General features: G+C 37.6%; 2 protein-coding genes across 5 annotated transcripts; one reads left to right on the top strand and one right to left on the bottom strand.

Moving 5' to 3' along the window:
* The first annotated feature begins 76 nt into the window (after window positions 1-76).
* LOC145465267 (protein FAM210B, mitochondrial-like) lies at window positions 77-1,486 on the top strand. Its single transcript, XM_081449045.1, has 2 exons — window positions 77-430; window positions 1,273-1,486. The coding sequence occupies exons 1-2, from the start codon at window positions 84-86 to the stop codon at window positions 1,484-1,486; spliced, it is 561 nt and encodes a 186-aa protein (XP_081305171.1). The 5' UTR covers window positions 77-83.
* A 2,158-nt stretch (window positions 1,487-3,644) lies between these two features.
* Window positions 3,645-11,516, bottom strand: LOC145465251 (aurora kinase C-like). Of its 4 annotated transcripts, XM_081449030.1 has the most exons (14): window positions 11,324-11,516; window positions 10,828-10,874; window positions 10,641-10,718; window positions 9,839-10,227; window positions 9,651-9,700; window positions 9,237-9,298; window positions 8,733-8,812; window positions 7,867-8,005; window positions 7,464-7,559; window positions 6,344-6,396; window positions 6,130-6,202; window positions 5,291-5,392; window positions 4,885-4,941; window positions 3,645-4,538 (listed from the first exon to the last, which is right to left on the bottom strand). In XM_081449030.1, the coding sequence occupies exons 3-14, from the start codon at window positions 10,641-10,643 to the stop codon at window positions 4,395-4,397; spliced, it is 1,248 nt and encodes a 415-aa protein (XP_081305156.1). In that variant the 5' UTR covers window positions 10,644-10,718; window positions 10,828-10,874; window positions 11,324-11,516; the 3' UTR covers window positions 3,645-4,394. The 4 variants fall into 4 exon arrangements, with proteins under 4 accessions (XP_081305156.1, XP_081305155.1, XP_081305153.1 ...); XM_081449029.1 differs by having other exon boundaries at window positions 10,641-10,874; XM_081449027.1 differs by lacking the exons at window positions 10,641-10,718; window positions 11,324-11,516 and having other exon boundaries at window positions 10,828-11,086.
* Between the last annotated feature and the right edge of the window lie 3,580 nt (window positions 11,517-15,096).

Here is a 15,096-nt window from a genome sequence, read left to right as displayed (position 1 = left end):
ATTGAATCACGTTTGAAATTTTCTTAGAAGATCGAAAACTTGTTAAAAACAACATATTTTAAGCCTATCTTCGTCTCGCAGTGATGTCAGGATCCTCGCTACGTTTTGCTATGACCAACGTTCGTTGTATTGCTAGACAGACAAGGGTCTTTGCTACGCCAGTGCGACGTAATGTTTCACCTGCTGGCTTCCAAACTTCTGCAAAGAAGGGATTTCTTTTACGTAATTCAAGGCTACTACATACGTCATTCATAAGAAAAGCAGATAAGCCTGACCAAGATACCGCAAAGAATCAGGAGAAAGATGAAAAGAAGCTGGCTCTAAGGGACAGATTGAAGTTAGTGGTTGCAGAATATGGGACAACAGCAATAGTGTTTCATGTTACCATTTCTCTCACTTCACTTGGGATATGTTACGCTGCTGTGAAAAGGTCAGTTAATGTATGTTGATTCAATGCAAAGAAATACGTGTAAGTGTAGACTTTGACAGGGAAAAATACTTATCAACTCTTTCAATTTGTATTGAGCTAAGGCCATCCCCCCGCGGGGGAGTTGGGTACAGAATAATTGGGTGGGGGTGTGTGGCCCACTTCCCAAAACTCTTAGCCTATTGATGACCAAAATCTGCAATTTTACCAACCCTTTTTATGACCTGAAAAAAAATTCGATACCCTATTTAAGACCTGACACAGTTGCTATAATCATAATTTGTGAAGGGCTTTTGTTGATGGTCTCATCAATAATGATGAGAAAGTAACTTCTTCTAAAAGAACATACCCAATTTAAGACCAGAATGGCCAAAATTGACTCCCTTCTTATGACCAAAATGGCTGAAAAACCCTATCCTTTGGGGCTGCATACATACCTATATAGCCCATATAAGGGAGTATCCGGGTGGGGGGGGCATCCCCACAAAATGTTTCCTTTCCATCACCTGACATTTTTTTCTTGGAAAAGTAAATAAAAGATCCTGATACACTGTCCGAGAAGCAAAATTTTACTTTTTATTAACCAATTCACATTTCAGAAGGAAAAGAAAACTAATCCAAACATCTGTTACAAACATTACAAATAGACAACACATGGTCTAAAAAACTTAATTGTATTATTATTATTAACTGTTTTTTAGACCTTGCATTGTCTATTTGTAATGTTCATAACCGCTGTTTGTTTTCTTTTCTTTGTGAAATTGAAATGGCCAAAGAACAAGTTAGAATATTTATGATGTCAATTTACATTGTTTTTGTTTGCTTGTTTGTTTTTCTTGTTCTAGTGGAATTGATGTTCAAGCAGCTCTCCAGAAAATTGGTCTCAGCTCTAAAGTGACTGACTCCAGTGTAGCAACAGAAGCAAGTACATTTGTGGTGGCATATGCCTGCCACAAAGTATTTGCTCCATTGAGAATGTTAATGACAATCACCTGCACTCCACTGATTGTCCGTAAGCTGCGGAAAATCGGATTTCTTAAAGAACCGCTGAAGCAGTAGAAAACAACTCTGACTGGAGGACTTTGTTTTATATTGTTGCAGTAGCATGACTGTAGAGCAGATTTAAATAATTGTAATAACTACAGTAGTAGAAATCAATGTTAATGATATTGTATCCAGTTGAAAACCAATTTTATTTAGTGGTTGACCATTGTGAAAATAATGTTAGAAGGTTATTTAAATCTCTGGTTGAGACTGAGATAAATGAAGTAACACGTGCATTGCAAGCTAAAATTGTGATAATTATTTCCTTAATATTATTACATGTAGGGCAGGAAAAAAACCAGGTCCAATTACCTGGGGCAAGTAAATTTTCCTATTAGGCAAGTGAAAATGGAAGTTTGGTGGTCTGGTGGGCAAGTGAAATTAGCCTCAGTAGTCTTGTTGTCAGTAGTCTTGTTAGTTGATGAGGCATGAACATTGTGGGCCTCTTGGGCAAGTAATATTTTGCGGGGACAACTGAAAACTGAAATGTAGTGGCCCGCTGGGCAACTGGATTTCAAAATTTTTTCCTGCCCTGACATGGATGTTCTTTTAGGTGCCTTTCAATAACACACTCTGAGTTTTAAAAACCCAACTATAAAGGATGAATTTGTTGCTACTATCAACTATGGCATGAACCTTGAAAAAGAAACAAACAGAATGGATCAACATCTTCATGTAACAGTCACAACCCACACATGCGACCTTTCAAACCTGTTGAATTTAACTTCCATTTCCTTATGGGTCTGCTAAGAAAATAGCTAGCATTGAAACATGTAGCATAACACAAGTTTGTGTGTTATTGAAAGGTCTTTCATTTTTCAAGATTTTTTGTCAAGTTTTACATTTCACTACATTTTCAGCCTCTGCAAGGGTTTTTGTCAGGCCAAGTTTTTGTGTAGACTGTCAGCAGTCTCTTTCCTTTCCTGTGATGAGTTTTGTTTCTGAGCATGTGACAAACAATGGAGTGGCAAAGCTGTACACTGCTAGAAGCATGTTTCTGGTGTTGTTCTTGGGTGAGGCACTTTCCTCATTATGGCCAATACTATGCCTCTCCCCACCCAGGTCCTGGTTGTTCAAAGCTTTGACAATCCTATGTCCACATAAACCAGACAAATAACTATTAATTTACAACATGTGCTGGTTAGTAATTTCTCCAGGGGATGATGTTATTCATCCAGTGCTGTGGAAGGGTAGCAGTACCTTAAAGGGTAGCAACACCTTAAAGAGGTAAAGTCTGCATGCGAGCCAAGTGGCCCATCATGCTGGAGCTTATTTTCAGCTTCGGTAGCATTAAGTGGCAAGGAGTATTTCTACTCTCCTTGGATTGGTTGCTAGCCATCCCAGGGTTACCCTCCAGTATTTAATTTTTATACACCTGGGTGGAGAGAGGCACTGTGAGAGTATAGTGTTCTTTCCCCAGGGACACAACACAATGTCCCCAGTTAGGGATCAAACCTGGACCGCTTGATTCAGAAGCAAGCGCACTAAACCATGAGGTCACTGCACCTCCACAAATGAGTAATGAAAAAGCATCCAAAGAATCCGAGGCCATATGTATTATACTTTCACATAAAAACTCTCTTGATTATTTGAGAAGTGAAGAAAACGTGTACCTACAAGTCATGGTTTCTAAATTTCACTGTGTTGTTTTGCAGCAGTATAAATTCTAATCTGCTTGCCTTTGCCAGTGATAATAACACGTACAGTGGAACGCTGTCTTACAGTCACCTCATAATTACAGCCAGTCTTTTTTTTTTTGGCCTGGCAAAATGCCCACACATTTTCTTATAAGAAAACCCCGTTAATCTAACCACTCCCTTTCCATTGTTAATATTGTATGTAGTAATTGAAGATTCAGCTTTTTTTGAATTGTTATACCTGCATTTCAAATGCCTGTCAAAGAGCAGTTGTGAAAGTTGGCACTACCCCGTTAATACAGCCACCCTGTTAATACAGTCAAAATTTCATGGCCTGTTGGTGGCCTCATTAACAGGGTTCCACTGTATGTAAGAAATGAGAGCAGCAATGTTCTCTCAAGAAACAAGGCTTTGATCTGTACATTAGATCATCTTTTATTACTGTCACAAAATATTTATGGCAGTGATGGTTTTTAACAGCAAATTCAAACATGTTTTTTAAATTGAAAGAACACCAAAAAAATTATTGTAAGTTGTGCTCGCTAATAAAAGTAAACTTTTCAGCTAGTTTTCGGCCAATCCTATAAAGCTCTACTGACTACTGATAGATGACCTCAAAGCTGACTGACTTACAGATTATTGTAAGTAAACTTTTCTTATTAAGAGATATCCCAACATTATTTTAGACTCTGGTTTCCTTTCATCCTTACTATAATCTTACTATACCTCCAAATACCAAAAAGCTGCTATGATTTTAATTCATAATGTGTAGTAACTACAATAACTGCAGTTAAATTGGAAAAGAAGCACACAAATGTATTTACAATGTACAGTATCAAACAAACAAGCCTATCGAACCGAGGAAAATTTCTGATAAATCTTTTTACTTTCTCTTAACATAAACTTAATTTACTTTCCTTTACTTTACCTTACTTTGCAAAGACTATATGTACCTGTGATGGTGATGGAACTGGAATTATCACTGGTTTTAAACTTGTTCTAATAATGGCATGATTTTACATTTTACCAAGGCACATTGTCTTTCAACATGCACAAAAAACCTTCTAGCAACGTCTTTGCTTTTTTTTCTCGATCGACTGCAGATATTTTCAAGTACACACATGCAGTACACTTTTAATTAATTTGGATTCATTTGACATAAGGTGCACCCTTATTCAGTAGTGGTGGGGCTATCAAGCATTTCATGCTTGTATCTACACATGAATTGTCTTCTTGTAATTTGGTTGTGCTCAGCTATTTGCAACAATTTACAATCTATTAACTATCTAGTGCTTGGTCCCTGTACATGTCAATGCACTGTCTGTTGGTAGCTGCTGCAGTGTGTCCAGAGGGTGGGCATTATTCCTAATCCAAGGGTGTGCCAGCACGCCATTGAGGGGAAGTCTCTTACTGGGATCATGCATAAGAAGCTGTGGAAAAATTCAAGTAGGCAAGGATAAGGATAAGCAAGAACAGTACTTTGCTTTTGGTTTTACCACACTCAATTAGAAACAGCTCTTGGAAAAAAAGTTTATGCCCTTCCCTTTATGTTGGTAAGTAGCTTATAATTATTCTCTCTAAGTTTCCAGATCATGGGGGAAAGTTCTATAATTGTAACTTATTAAAGAAATACTCTTTCCTTTATTCATCCTCATTCATGTTTCATTTCACCAAATGAATGTTACCCATTCAATCTAAATGCCCAAACATTTTTACTTCGTCTAGTTTTAATCTCTTTATCAAAATCTCTTTCTTTCTATCTTTCTGTGAGTTTACCTTTGCAATAAGGTCTCTTGCCCCATCCGACACGTAACTTGGGAAATGAAGGTCAACCTGAGGAAATAGATATGGAGATATAAATCATGAGGTGACCGTGTAAAGTGTACAAAAAGAATTACATTGACCACTTATTGTGTTGTACCAGAAAATATCCATACCCCTCCCACAGAAGGTTTTTTGGTTAGAACCTTCCCACTTCTTCAGAAATTCCAGTTTGGCTTCATAATTTCTTTTAAAACATTTGGCTTTTGAAACCCACCCTCTCCTTCAAAATTTCCAATAATCTTCCACGGGGGTGGGTATGGATATTTTCTGAAAATGCACATTAAATTAATATGTATGTAGTGGAGCCTGTTTGTAAACATGCTGGGTATATATTTAATGTAATTTATTATTTTCTTACCCTTGAAATTTTGCGGTATGTTTCACGGTGGCCATCAGCTTCAAAAGGTGGCTTTCCAACTAGAAATTCGTAACACAACACCCCCAGACTCCATAGGTCAACCTAAAACAAATTATAAGCAAAAAGAAGTGAATTCAAAATTATTGTCAAAAAATTAATACCCTAAGGCAGCAGCATTACTCATTCAAGTGTTTTTATGACAGTAAAATGACACAACTACTAGCCATGATACTGGCTGGTGCACACATCGCTAGCAGTTAGGAAATCTCTCGTTTCAAGCCCTGGCCTGTATTGATCATTGTGCTGTGTTTTTGGGCAAGAATGGCACTTTTCACTCATAGCACCTCTCTTCACCATGGGCTCTCCACCCAGGAATAAGTTAGAACAAAGTTTACTTTATAGTAGGTTATCGAAAGAGGCACTGTGCAAGCAAAGTGTCTTGCCCAAGAACACAACACAGTACTGGTGTTCCTGCAGGCCAAGGCTCAAACCAGGACCACTTGACCATGGGTTGAGTGCACTGTCAAACCACAAGGCTGCTGCACATCCACATACAGTACTCAGTATTAGACACTAAATCTAATATAAATATGGTTCTCCAAAATGCTGTTTGACTTGAGTGCAAGAAAACAATCACAGAATGATGTACCTTAGCTGGTTACTGGCTGATTGCAACAGTTGAAAAAGGTCTTACATGTATTTCCAGCTAAATTTTACTAAGAAAACAAGACTTGAGGTAATTAATTTTGAAGGTGTTGAAGCCAGCCAGAGCTGAAACAATTCAGTTTTTCATATAGTACCAGCTTATACAGAGCAAGCTTTGCCCCTAGCCAAGTTACCTTTTCATCATGTGCCTTTCCTTCAATCATCTCAGGAGGGAGGTAGTCTAATGTTCCACAGAGTGTTGTTCGTCTGAAATTCAAAATGAGTTTTAACACATAAGTTGGATCTACGGTAGAATGCACCAGCCAATCATTAGCCCTCACTGCTGATTACTCCTTGGTTTAATAATTTTCGTGAACACATATTATCAACAATTTAAAGTTTATTTACCTTGAAGAAGGTGCATGAACTGACCATCCAAAATCTGCAATCTTTAAATCACCCTGTATATGAAAAGAGCCAAAAAATAAAACGTTGTTTGGGTGATCGAAAACATTATCAAATTTACCTACTGTAACAGTAAAACTGATTACTTCATCTGTAGACATGCAAGTTATAACTTTCTCAAACTCATAAAAAAATTCATCAATTTTGAACAAAGGAAATCATGACCATGATGGTTTGGATATCTGATCTTAATTAGCTTTAGATTTTTACGATTTTATATCTCCATTTTCTCCTTCATTTTAGTTTCGATTGAGAAGATCTACATGTATCAAACACTCAAGTCAGTGTTTGACCACATTTCCAAACACCTTGAACTTCATCAAAAATACTCTGCAACGAGTCATATTTTCAATTCTCTTCTCGGTGTTTGGAAATGTGGTCAAACACTGTCTTTCGTGTTTGATATATCACATATTAAATTTGCAGTGATAGTACCAGTCCTCCTGAACAAAAACAATCAAATGCATAGTAATCACAGAGTAAAATTGATTTGTTGAACAGCACTGATCAGTGATTCAAAAACTCATTTAATGAGTTTTTTAACAAAAAAAATGAATGTTTAAATGAGTGTCTTTAAATCTGATAGACACAGCTAAAGTTTACAGCCAATTTTCTTCAGAAAACCAAAAATAAACCCAAGGATTATTCTACAAGTGATTACAGTAGATCTACCACAAACGTTTTTGAAGCTGTTCAAAAACCTTGCAGCATGTGTTTTATCAAGTTTAACACACTCAGCTACATCTCAAGTTTTAAATCAGATAAAACAGTGAATATTGGTTTTTTAGATATTACATAATTTCACAACATTGTTATATAAATATTACCAGTAAGCTCTCTGAATTGAAGTAAACAGAAGTGCATGTTTGGTGATCAAGTCTACTCTAGCTCAAGAAAATTCTGAGATTTCATCAGTTAATGATTATACAGTGTACTCAGGTCTTGTGTAGACAATGGCTGACAATTTGCATGGAGACTAGCCTGAGAAGTAATTTGACGACTCACCGATAATTTTAAATAGTAAGTTCTAAAGGTCTAAAAAGGATTCAGATAATTCTCAAACCTTAAGCCCAAGAAGCAAGTTTTCTGGTTTAATGTCTCTGTGAATCACTTTTTTTGAATGGCAGTACTTCAAGGCCTGGGCCAGTTGACGGATATACTGCAAATTAATGCATAGCAAAATTATCTGTCAAAATAACTGACTCAGACTCCTTCAAACAACTAAATTTAAATTAAAGTAACCTTTACCTATTTTTTCTTGTTATCTAACAATATCATTGCAAGAACATGGATTGTACATACATACACAAGTCACTGACAGTGAACCACAATAAGCCAATAATAAAGAGAATTTGGCCCAGGTCCCATAACATACCTCAATAGACTATTTATTAATAAGTAGTCACTAAAAAATAATTTCAAGATTGCAATTTACTCAGAGTCACTAATTTGGGAAAAAAACTTACATTTGATGAGGTTTTCTCGTCAAATCTCTCAGCTTTGTTCAACTCTTTATACAGTTCACCTTTTGGAGCATACTCCAAAATAAGATATACTCTTGTGCTATCATAGAAATATCCAAAAAGCCGCAGAATATGGGGATGCCTAATAAGTTAATAAAAATTCCAGAACAAGCTAATTAAACAATGAGCAAAATGAATACACGATGTGTGGAGTACATAGAATAATAATCTTAGTAGTAGAGGCAGTGAGTCTGACTGCTGCAGCAATAATACTAAATATTAAGCTTTTTGGACCTTGGAGATCTGAGTGTATGGATGTCCATACAGTAGCCTATTATATACGGCTGTTAAATTATGAATAATTATGGCTATTGATCTAGTAAGAATGTTTGATGCAACAAATATTACGGAGATGGAAAAATAGCAAGATAATAAGACCTACAGCTAGAATAGATATAGATGACATAATGATTGTGAATGTAAAGTTTGGCAGTAAGAATAACTAAGAGATAAAATGTCAGAAGATATGTGGAAGAGCATTCTCCTTCCCAGAGGCCGTGCTCCTTTCAGTCAGCACCAAGAATTGCAACCTCTGGCCGGGTCCAATTTTCTGAATATGCGCAGAGAATTCTTTTTGTATTCTCAGCCAATCAGATTTGTCAAACTTGACTCTGAGCATGCGTAGAGTGATGGGAAGTCCGTGAATCGCGGACCTCCGGTGTTGGACCTTCCCAGAGGCCGCTATTCTTGGTGCTGACCAAAAGGAGTGCAGCCTCTAGGACGAGAATAATGGAAGAGAGAAGTAAAGCCTCATCTTGAAGAAGATGGACAGCTATATATACACATAATGATTACAACTCAACATTTACCTGAGATGAGACTGAATTTCAATTTCTCTTCTTAGCTGATGTTCCACATGATTTTTCTCCAGCTGGGATTTGAACAAAACCTAAAAATCAAAGGATCTAAATTAAGAAGACTGTCTTGTCACTAGCATCCGGTACATACATTGTGGACTGGACATTTGAATATCTTCAACTGGATACCATCCATTCTTTCTTGAAAATCTAGGTGACGTGCAGGGCTGCCCTCTGCAAGTGAAAATCACAATCTACTTCATGATCCTTGGATCTAATGAGCTATTTGTCGAATTCTTCTTACAAAGATGGCACAATTAGCCATTTATTCCAACAATAAAGCAGCCGACTTCAAAAATGTCTGACAACCCAGAAAGCTTATTGCTGCTGGTGCCTTACTCTAACTTGTTTCTGAAGCAAGAAGCAACAGCCTGTTAGTAGTCTTTTTGTTCCCAATGTTGCAAACAGTAATACATAATGTTACCATTTAAACAGCAGCGTGTTGTTTTGGTATACCTTGAGTGCCACAATGTATTTGCTCTTCTTCTCTCTTGCAAGATAAACATTTCCAAATTTCCCTGGGTTAAAAAATAAGAGTAACTTAGTATAGCTGAGTCTCCCGCAAATACAATGAACACCATTACCATCAGAAAATAGTGTCCACCCACACTGTTTGTACAGATTTGTGACTCCATGACGACAGAGAGATCCTATGAAACATGTTCATTAGCTGATAGCGGGAGTTACACTGTACAGTCAAGCCTCTGTTTATTACACAGTCATCTCCCAAGTAAACAATTGGCTCCTGACCAGCCACATATCTATAACCTCATATGTGTGAACACCTTTTCTGACTGAGAGAAGCATGTTACCCTATATCTGCAATATTTGATCAGTGCACATTATTTTATACAACCAAAACAAACTAACCTTTTCCAAGGGGTTTGCCAATATCAAAGTCGTCTAGTGACCAACAAGCCCTATAAAAAAATAAAAATATAATTTTAATTATATAAGGTAATGGCATGTTGTTAGAAATAGGAGCAAAACTAAATTAACGTTATGCAATCTTTCTTGGAAAGGGGAATGCTAGCTGGCTAAACCTTAAGCTTAATTACCTTGCGTTCTTCGAGTTCTTTGATTTTCCCTTCTCTTGATTTTCTTTATTCTCGTCCTGTGGTTCCGCAGTTGCATGGTTATCTGTTCGCTGAGCTTGAGCTAAGGACATAAGATTTTGTGTCTGTGTAGAACAACTGTGTTCTTGCTTTCCATTTGGTTTGTGCCCTTGCAAGTCCTTCTTGACACATAACTGAGTCGCAGAAGCAGGTTTGTGTGGACCGTTAGTCATAATATTGTGTCCCTGGGCATGTTGACGATTAGCAAAGTTGTTGGTCCCCGATGATAGTTGCATACATTCTTGAAGTCTTCCTTTCAAGGCTTGAGTTTCTTTCAGGGCAACTCTTTGTGGATTCGCATTACTGTTGACTCCGATTGCTTTAGGAATATCCTGGATTAAATACGATAATAAATAACTTGATTAATTGTAGCCTCTATAAAATCTAAGCTCACTTCTACGATAAAGTTGAGTCTGAGATGAGATCAGACAAAATGTGTTCGAATATCTCATCATCCATCATGGCGGCCACATTCAACTTTTCCTAAGCACATTTTTAAAATCAAATTACGCCAACAGTGTCTTAAAGAATTAATGAATTCCGTTTGTTAAGTAGGGATTTAGAATATCGGAAACTTTACAACTTACACAAAACTTGAAAATTACGGCGAACGAGAACAAGGTTTCCACGAACTTGTCCCCGAGTAACCCGCTCACTTCGATAGAGTAGAGATCGCATCATCTAATTTAGCCTTCTTTTATCGCTCGCATACACTGTAAATTGTTAGAAATCTTAATGAACTTACCATCTGTTCGAGTTATCCAAAGTTCTTCTCTGCCAAGAAAACTGAAGTCACCTGTAATTCGCTGAGAATTGCAGCCTTCTACAAAAACATGGCGTGCTTCGAAAATTAAAACGCCAGATCAGAAACTTCGAATTTCGTTCGTTACCTTTATGCGAGCATTTGATTGGTAGAAATTCAAAGTCTTTACCATATTAGGAGTTACACCTTCGTTCCCAGTGGTGTCCGCGCGAATCTCTTGAAATAGCATGAAAAAGGACAAGGAACAACAAAGACGGTCAACAAACAATTTGCATCAGTCTGATTTTGATAATAGATTATTCCGTAAATCTAAGCATGATAAAATGAACTACGTCAATTAAATATTAACAGAATAATCAAGAGAATAATTAGCCCTGTTTGTAGCTTCTGTTCGAGATAATTTGGTGATTTTTTTTTTCGTCTCTAAGAGAATTGAGTATATTCGAGCGTAAAAAAGTGAACTGAATGTTCAATTTGATTGGATCTACAAGTATGACAGTCAGTAGTCGCTTCAAGGGGGCGTCGATAAAACTTGGAACATGAATTTTCAAAAATAAAATATACAAAAATAAACTGTTATCAGCTCTAAATATGAAAAGATATTTTGGGGGGTAGGGGAGTCAGTAATGGAGGGGTAGGGAGCATTGGGTATTCATTCAACTGACCACAATGAGTACAAGCTCCTCTCCTTTCCTGCCAATTGCATCATGTGGCTTTACAACACTCTGTTTCTTCAACACAAACATGGACTGTTGTAACCGGTTCTACGGAATTGTCGGAAACGGTCGAAAATAACACGAGAAGCGATAATAACGGAGCGTTCTTCGATCTTTACTCTTCGATGTTTACAGGACAGGATCTCGATACGGTTGACGAGACGACGACTCAAAGTACGGCGTCGACAAAATCTGGATCGGACCGGACCGGATCACGGATCGGATCACGGACCGGATCACGGACCGGATCACGGATCGGATCACGGATCGGATCACGGATCGGATCAAGGAAAAAAATCCAAAATTTTGTTGAGCAAATTGCACTAGAGTGACTACTGTGAGCATTCAGGTGTGATATTCCTTTATTCTTTTATAATATCAAGCCAACTGGGAGCTGGTCACAGATCAATTTTTTTCAGGCTGTTGGGTTTTGATTGCGATGATCAATCATGTCTTCAGATCTTTCTCCGCAGTTCAGATAAATGATATTTCGTGTAATCACTTGCATCAAAGGTAAACTGTCATAAAACGAGTCAGTATGGTAATAATAGGACGAACGTATGAATAGAAACACAAAACTAAAAACACTAAAAAATTAAACACCTGATGAAAACAATTTCCGTTTTTGAGACAAGTCTATACTTTTACAAGATGTGAGTTTGGAATACGATATTTCGCACTGGAATAAAACGAAACAAGCCATTTGTATTTCAAGGAAATATAGCTGTTTTTCAAAAAATTCTAGGAATAACATCGATAGTGTGAACGATAACGCAACCCGAGAATAAACAACATTTTAGGAGTTACGTCACGATTTTTAGAGTTATTTTTAGGGTTGTAAAGAGCTGCCTTTAAATAGAATAAAACCTTAAAATGATCGTGTTCTAGGATAGAAAACACTTAAGAGGCAAGAACAAATCAAAACAGAATGAGGATCGTTAAGGATGGCAAAGATTAACGGGGATTGCAAATGACGAACTTGAAAAACTAGGCTAGTTTTTTCAAGATGTGCAAATCGTGACTTGGCTCCTTCAAAGCAAGTCATGTCCTTAAGCTTTCGCACGTAAGTTTTCTCATTAACTGTATTGTGTGTAACGCCAACTGTAACGCTCACATCTGACACGAAAATGTAGCCGAGAATTAGCCACTGAAAACAATTTCAAAAACGAGAATGGGAGGTTCACGCAAGCTTCGAGCCAACTAACGTTCAAATATAACTACATCTGCCTGTTCATTACAATTTAAATTCGTCGTAAATTAGGCGCTTATGTGGCTTTTTAAATGACCTCTTGTCATTCTCTGTAATTAACATGTCATTGCGTCAAATTCGGGATTCTTATTTTCATTTAACATATTTTAGTTTTCCACTTTTATTTTTTATTTATTATTATCTTATAAACGGTTTGATTTTTGTTTTTGATTTTTTTTTTCTTTAAAACTTTGTTGTTTTTTTTTCTGTGATCCGATCCGTGATCCGATCCGTGATCCGGTCCGTGATCCGATCCGTGATCCGATCCGGTCCGATCCGGTCCGATCCCGGTTTTGTCGACGCCGCTCAAAGTACGAAATGTCTCGAATGACACTTAATATTTAACGTATGTCACACAACGTGTCACGGTAATTTAAAGTCTCTTCACCATGGACGATTAACAGAAGTCCGAGTAACAAGCAAGTTATTATTAACAAATCATTAGAACACGACCATTAGACAAGAAACTCAATTAATGCCGAAGAGTTTCTATTTCTATCTCATGGAGAAACTATTCCTTCATGAGAAATCGTGTAAACGCATATCTTTGAATTGACGTAATGAATTAAATGAAGAAATCACACTCGTGTACCCATATTTTTTGGTCTGGTTTAAGTGTTTGGTTCGGATATCAGGCCAAGACGAACTGAAGTCAGTCTTGAAGATGTCTTTTCTCTCTCCCAGTTCTTTCTAGTTATGCAAGTAACTCTCTCTGAGCTTCCACAATCCCAAAAAGTTGAAAATTAAGCGTTAACAAAAAGCTAAATTGCGAGAGAATTTATGCGTTCATCTTCACAATTCGTGTCCTTGACACCAGCTTGATTCTCAGCTGACTTTGGTCGTCGGGCTTGTATTTTACCCCGGGCTGAAATTCACCATGTAATCGCAACAAGATTTCAGTCCCCAAAACCGCGGGCTGAAACTCGCCATGTAATTAATCACCCCCTGACTAGATTCGATGCACGATTGCAATTTTGTCCGGTTGCGGTTAGTGTATGCCTCCCAATCATGGCATAAGAGGCCTTTTGCAGCGGTTGGTCTCGTGACTGATAATTTCTAAGCTTTTTGCTACAGCTACATGAATTTCAGAACTGGAAAGAGCATGTTTTAAATAGCTAGAACGCCTATTTTGAGGCCAATTCCATGTAAGGCTGAGATGTAAGGTTACAGTATACCTTCGGGTCAGCAATTTTCTTCAAATTTGGAGTTTTGGGGTCAAAGTAGTGGTCGAGGAATAATCTCCAATTTCTGAATTACCCGTACGGATGTCACGAATTGACTACTCAGTTGATCAGCATTGTTGTTGTGACTACCCAGCATTTTTCGAAAAAGCGAAAACAGCGAAGAACGAATGAAAATACATCAGTGAGTGAAGAGGCGAAAGTTCGCCACGCGGATGAAGCTATAGCTATCGTCTAAGGCGGGCAAAATATTCGTAGTAAGAGAAAAGAAAGGTTCTGTAAAAATTTCGGAACTTGACAGCAATAACAGGGATGTTGACTGAGACTCTTCTGATGAGTCCGATATCGACGAATCGTCGGACTCATTGAGACCATTTGAAATATTATCCATACAGAGTTGACCACATACAGTTGCTCCCCGCACTTTCTTTTGTTTGTTTTCTTCGCTCAGCCACTCTAGCGTTTGTATCCTTTTTAGTCTTCCCCATTTTACCAGACCAGCTTCAAGAAAAACCGAGCTACAGAAAAATTATCTTTCCGCCTTCGGCGCCTTAAGCGCATTGCGAAACACAAGGGTTTTTTAGAGATTCGCGCGTAAATTTCACCAGGAGGTTAACGGTGGTAAACTTTCCCTGCACTGATTGGCTCAGCTATCTGAGAACCCAGTTGAAGGCGTTTGTGGGCGGAGTTTGTTTGCGGAGCAGAAGATTTTCTTAGCGCTGTTTTCTCGAATAATTTTTTTACTTGAAGCAGACACTTTAGAGAGTTATAACTGAAAGGGAATTTGTTCAATTGCCCTCAAATTTGGACAGTAGCTAGTTTAACATATAAACTACAAAAGCTGCCTGGAAATTATTAATTTCGAAATACTTTTTCTTCGAGAGCGATTTTTGTACAATCACTCCACATTTTTTTAATCCTATTTCCAAAATGTTCTGTAACTTTTTACCACAATTGAACATGCCAAAACGCAGACACAGTTTTAAAGCGCTTTGGGCCCTGAAACCGAGGAAACAATTAAATTGGGGAAAAACGAAATTCGTTTTGACTTGTAGCTTTCGAAAGGTGATTCGGGCGCTCGCATTTAATGGTCGCGAAAAATTCGACAATTCATTTTATTTCGAATTTGTTGACATAGTTTGATAGCCAGCTCTATAAGCTTTAATTTGATATAGGGGTTTAGGTATCCACACTTAAACTGCACACACTACATCGCTTGGACGCGAGACACCCCCTGAAGGTATACTGTAATCTTAATGACGATTTGAGTATTGCAAAAGTAAGAAGGATTT

The sequence above is a fragment of the Orbicella franksi genome, chromosome 13 (genome assembly GCF_964199315.1).
Source record: "Orbicella franksi chromosome 13, jaOrbFran1.1, whole genome shotgun sequence".
Taxonomy (NCBI): domain Eukaryota; kingdom Metazoa; phylum Cnidaria; class Anthozoa; order Scleractinia; family Merulinidae; genus Orbicella; species Orbicella franksi.
This window is presented reverse-complemented; position numbering and strand designations above follow the sequence as displayed.

Coding starts and splice junctions, on each gene's coding strand:
- LOC145465267 (XM_081449045.1), top strand. CDS start 84: ATGTCAGGATCCTCGCTACGTTTTGCTATGACCAACGTTCGTTGTATT. Junction 431..1,272: donor TGTTACGCTGCTGTGAAAAG/GTCAGTTAATGT, acceptor TTCTTGTTCTAG/TGGAATTGATGTTCAAGCAG.
- LOC145465251 (XM_081449027.1), bottom strand. CDS start 10,887: ATGCTATTTCAAGAGATTCGCGCGGACACCACTGGGAACGAAGGTGTA. Junction 9,299..9,650: donor TGGCAAACCCCTTGGAAAAG/GTTAGTTTGTTT, acceptor TTTTTAACCCAG/GGAAATTTGGAAATGTTTAT. Junction 4,942..5,290: donor CATACCGCAAAATTTCAAGG/GTAAGAAAATAA, acceptor CTATTTCCTCAG/GTTGACCTTCATTTCCCAAG.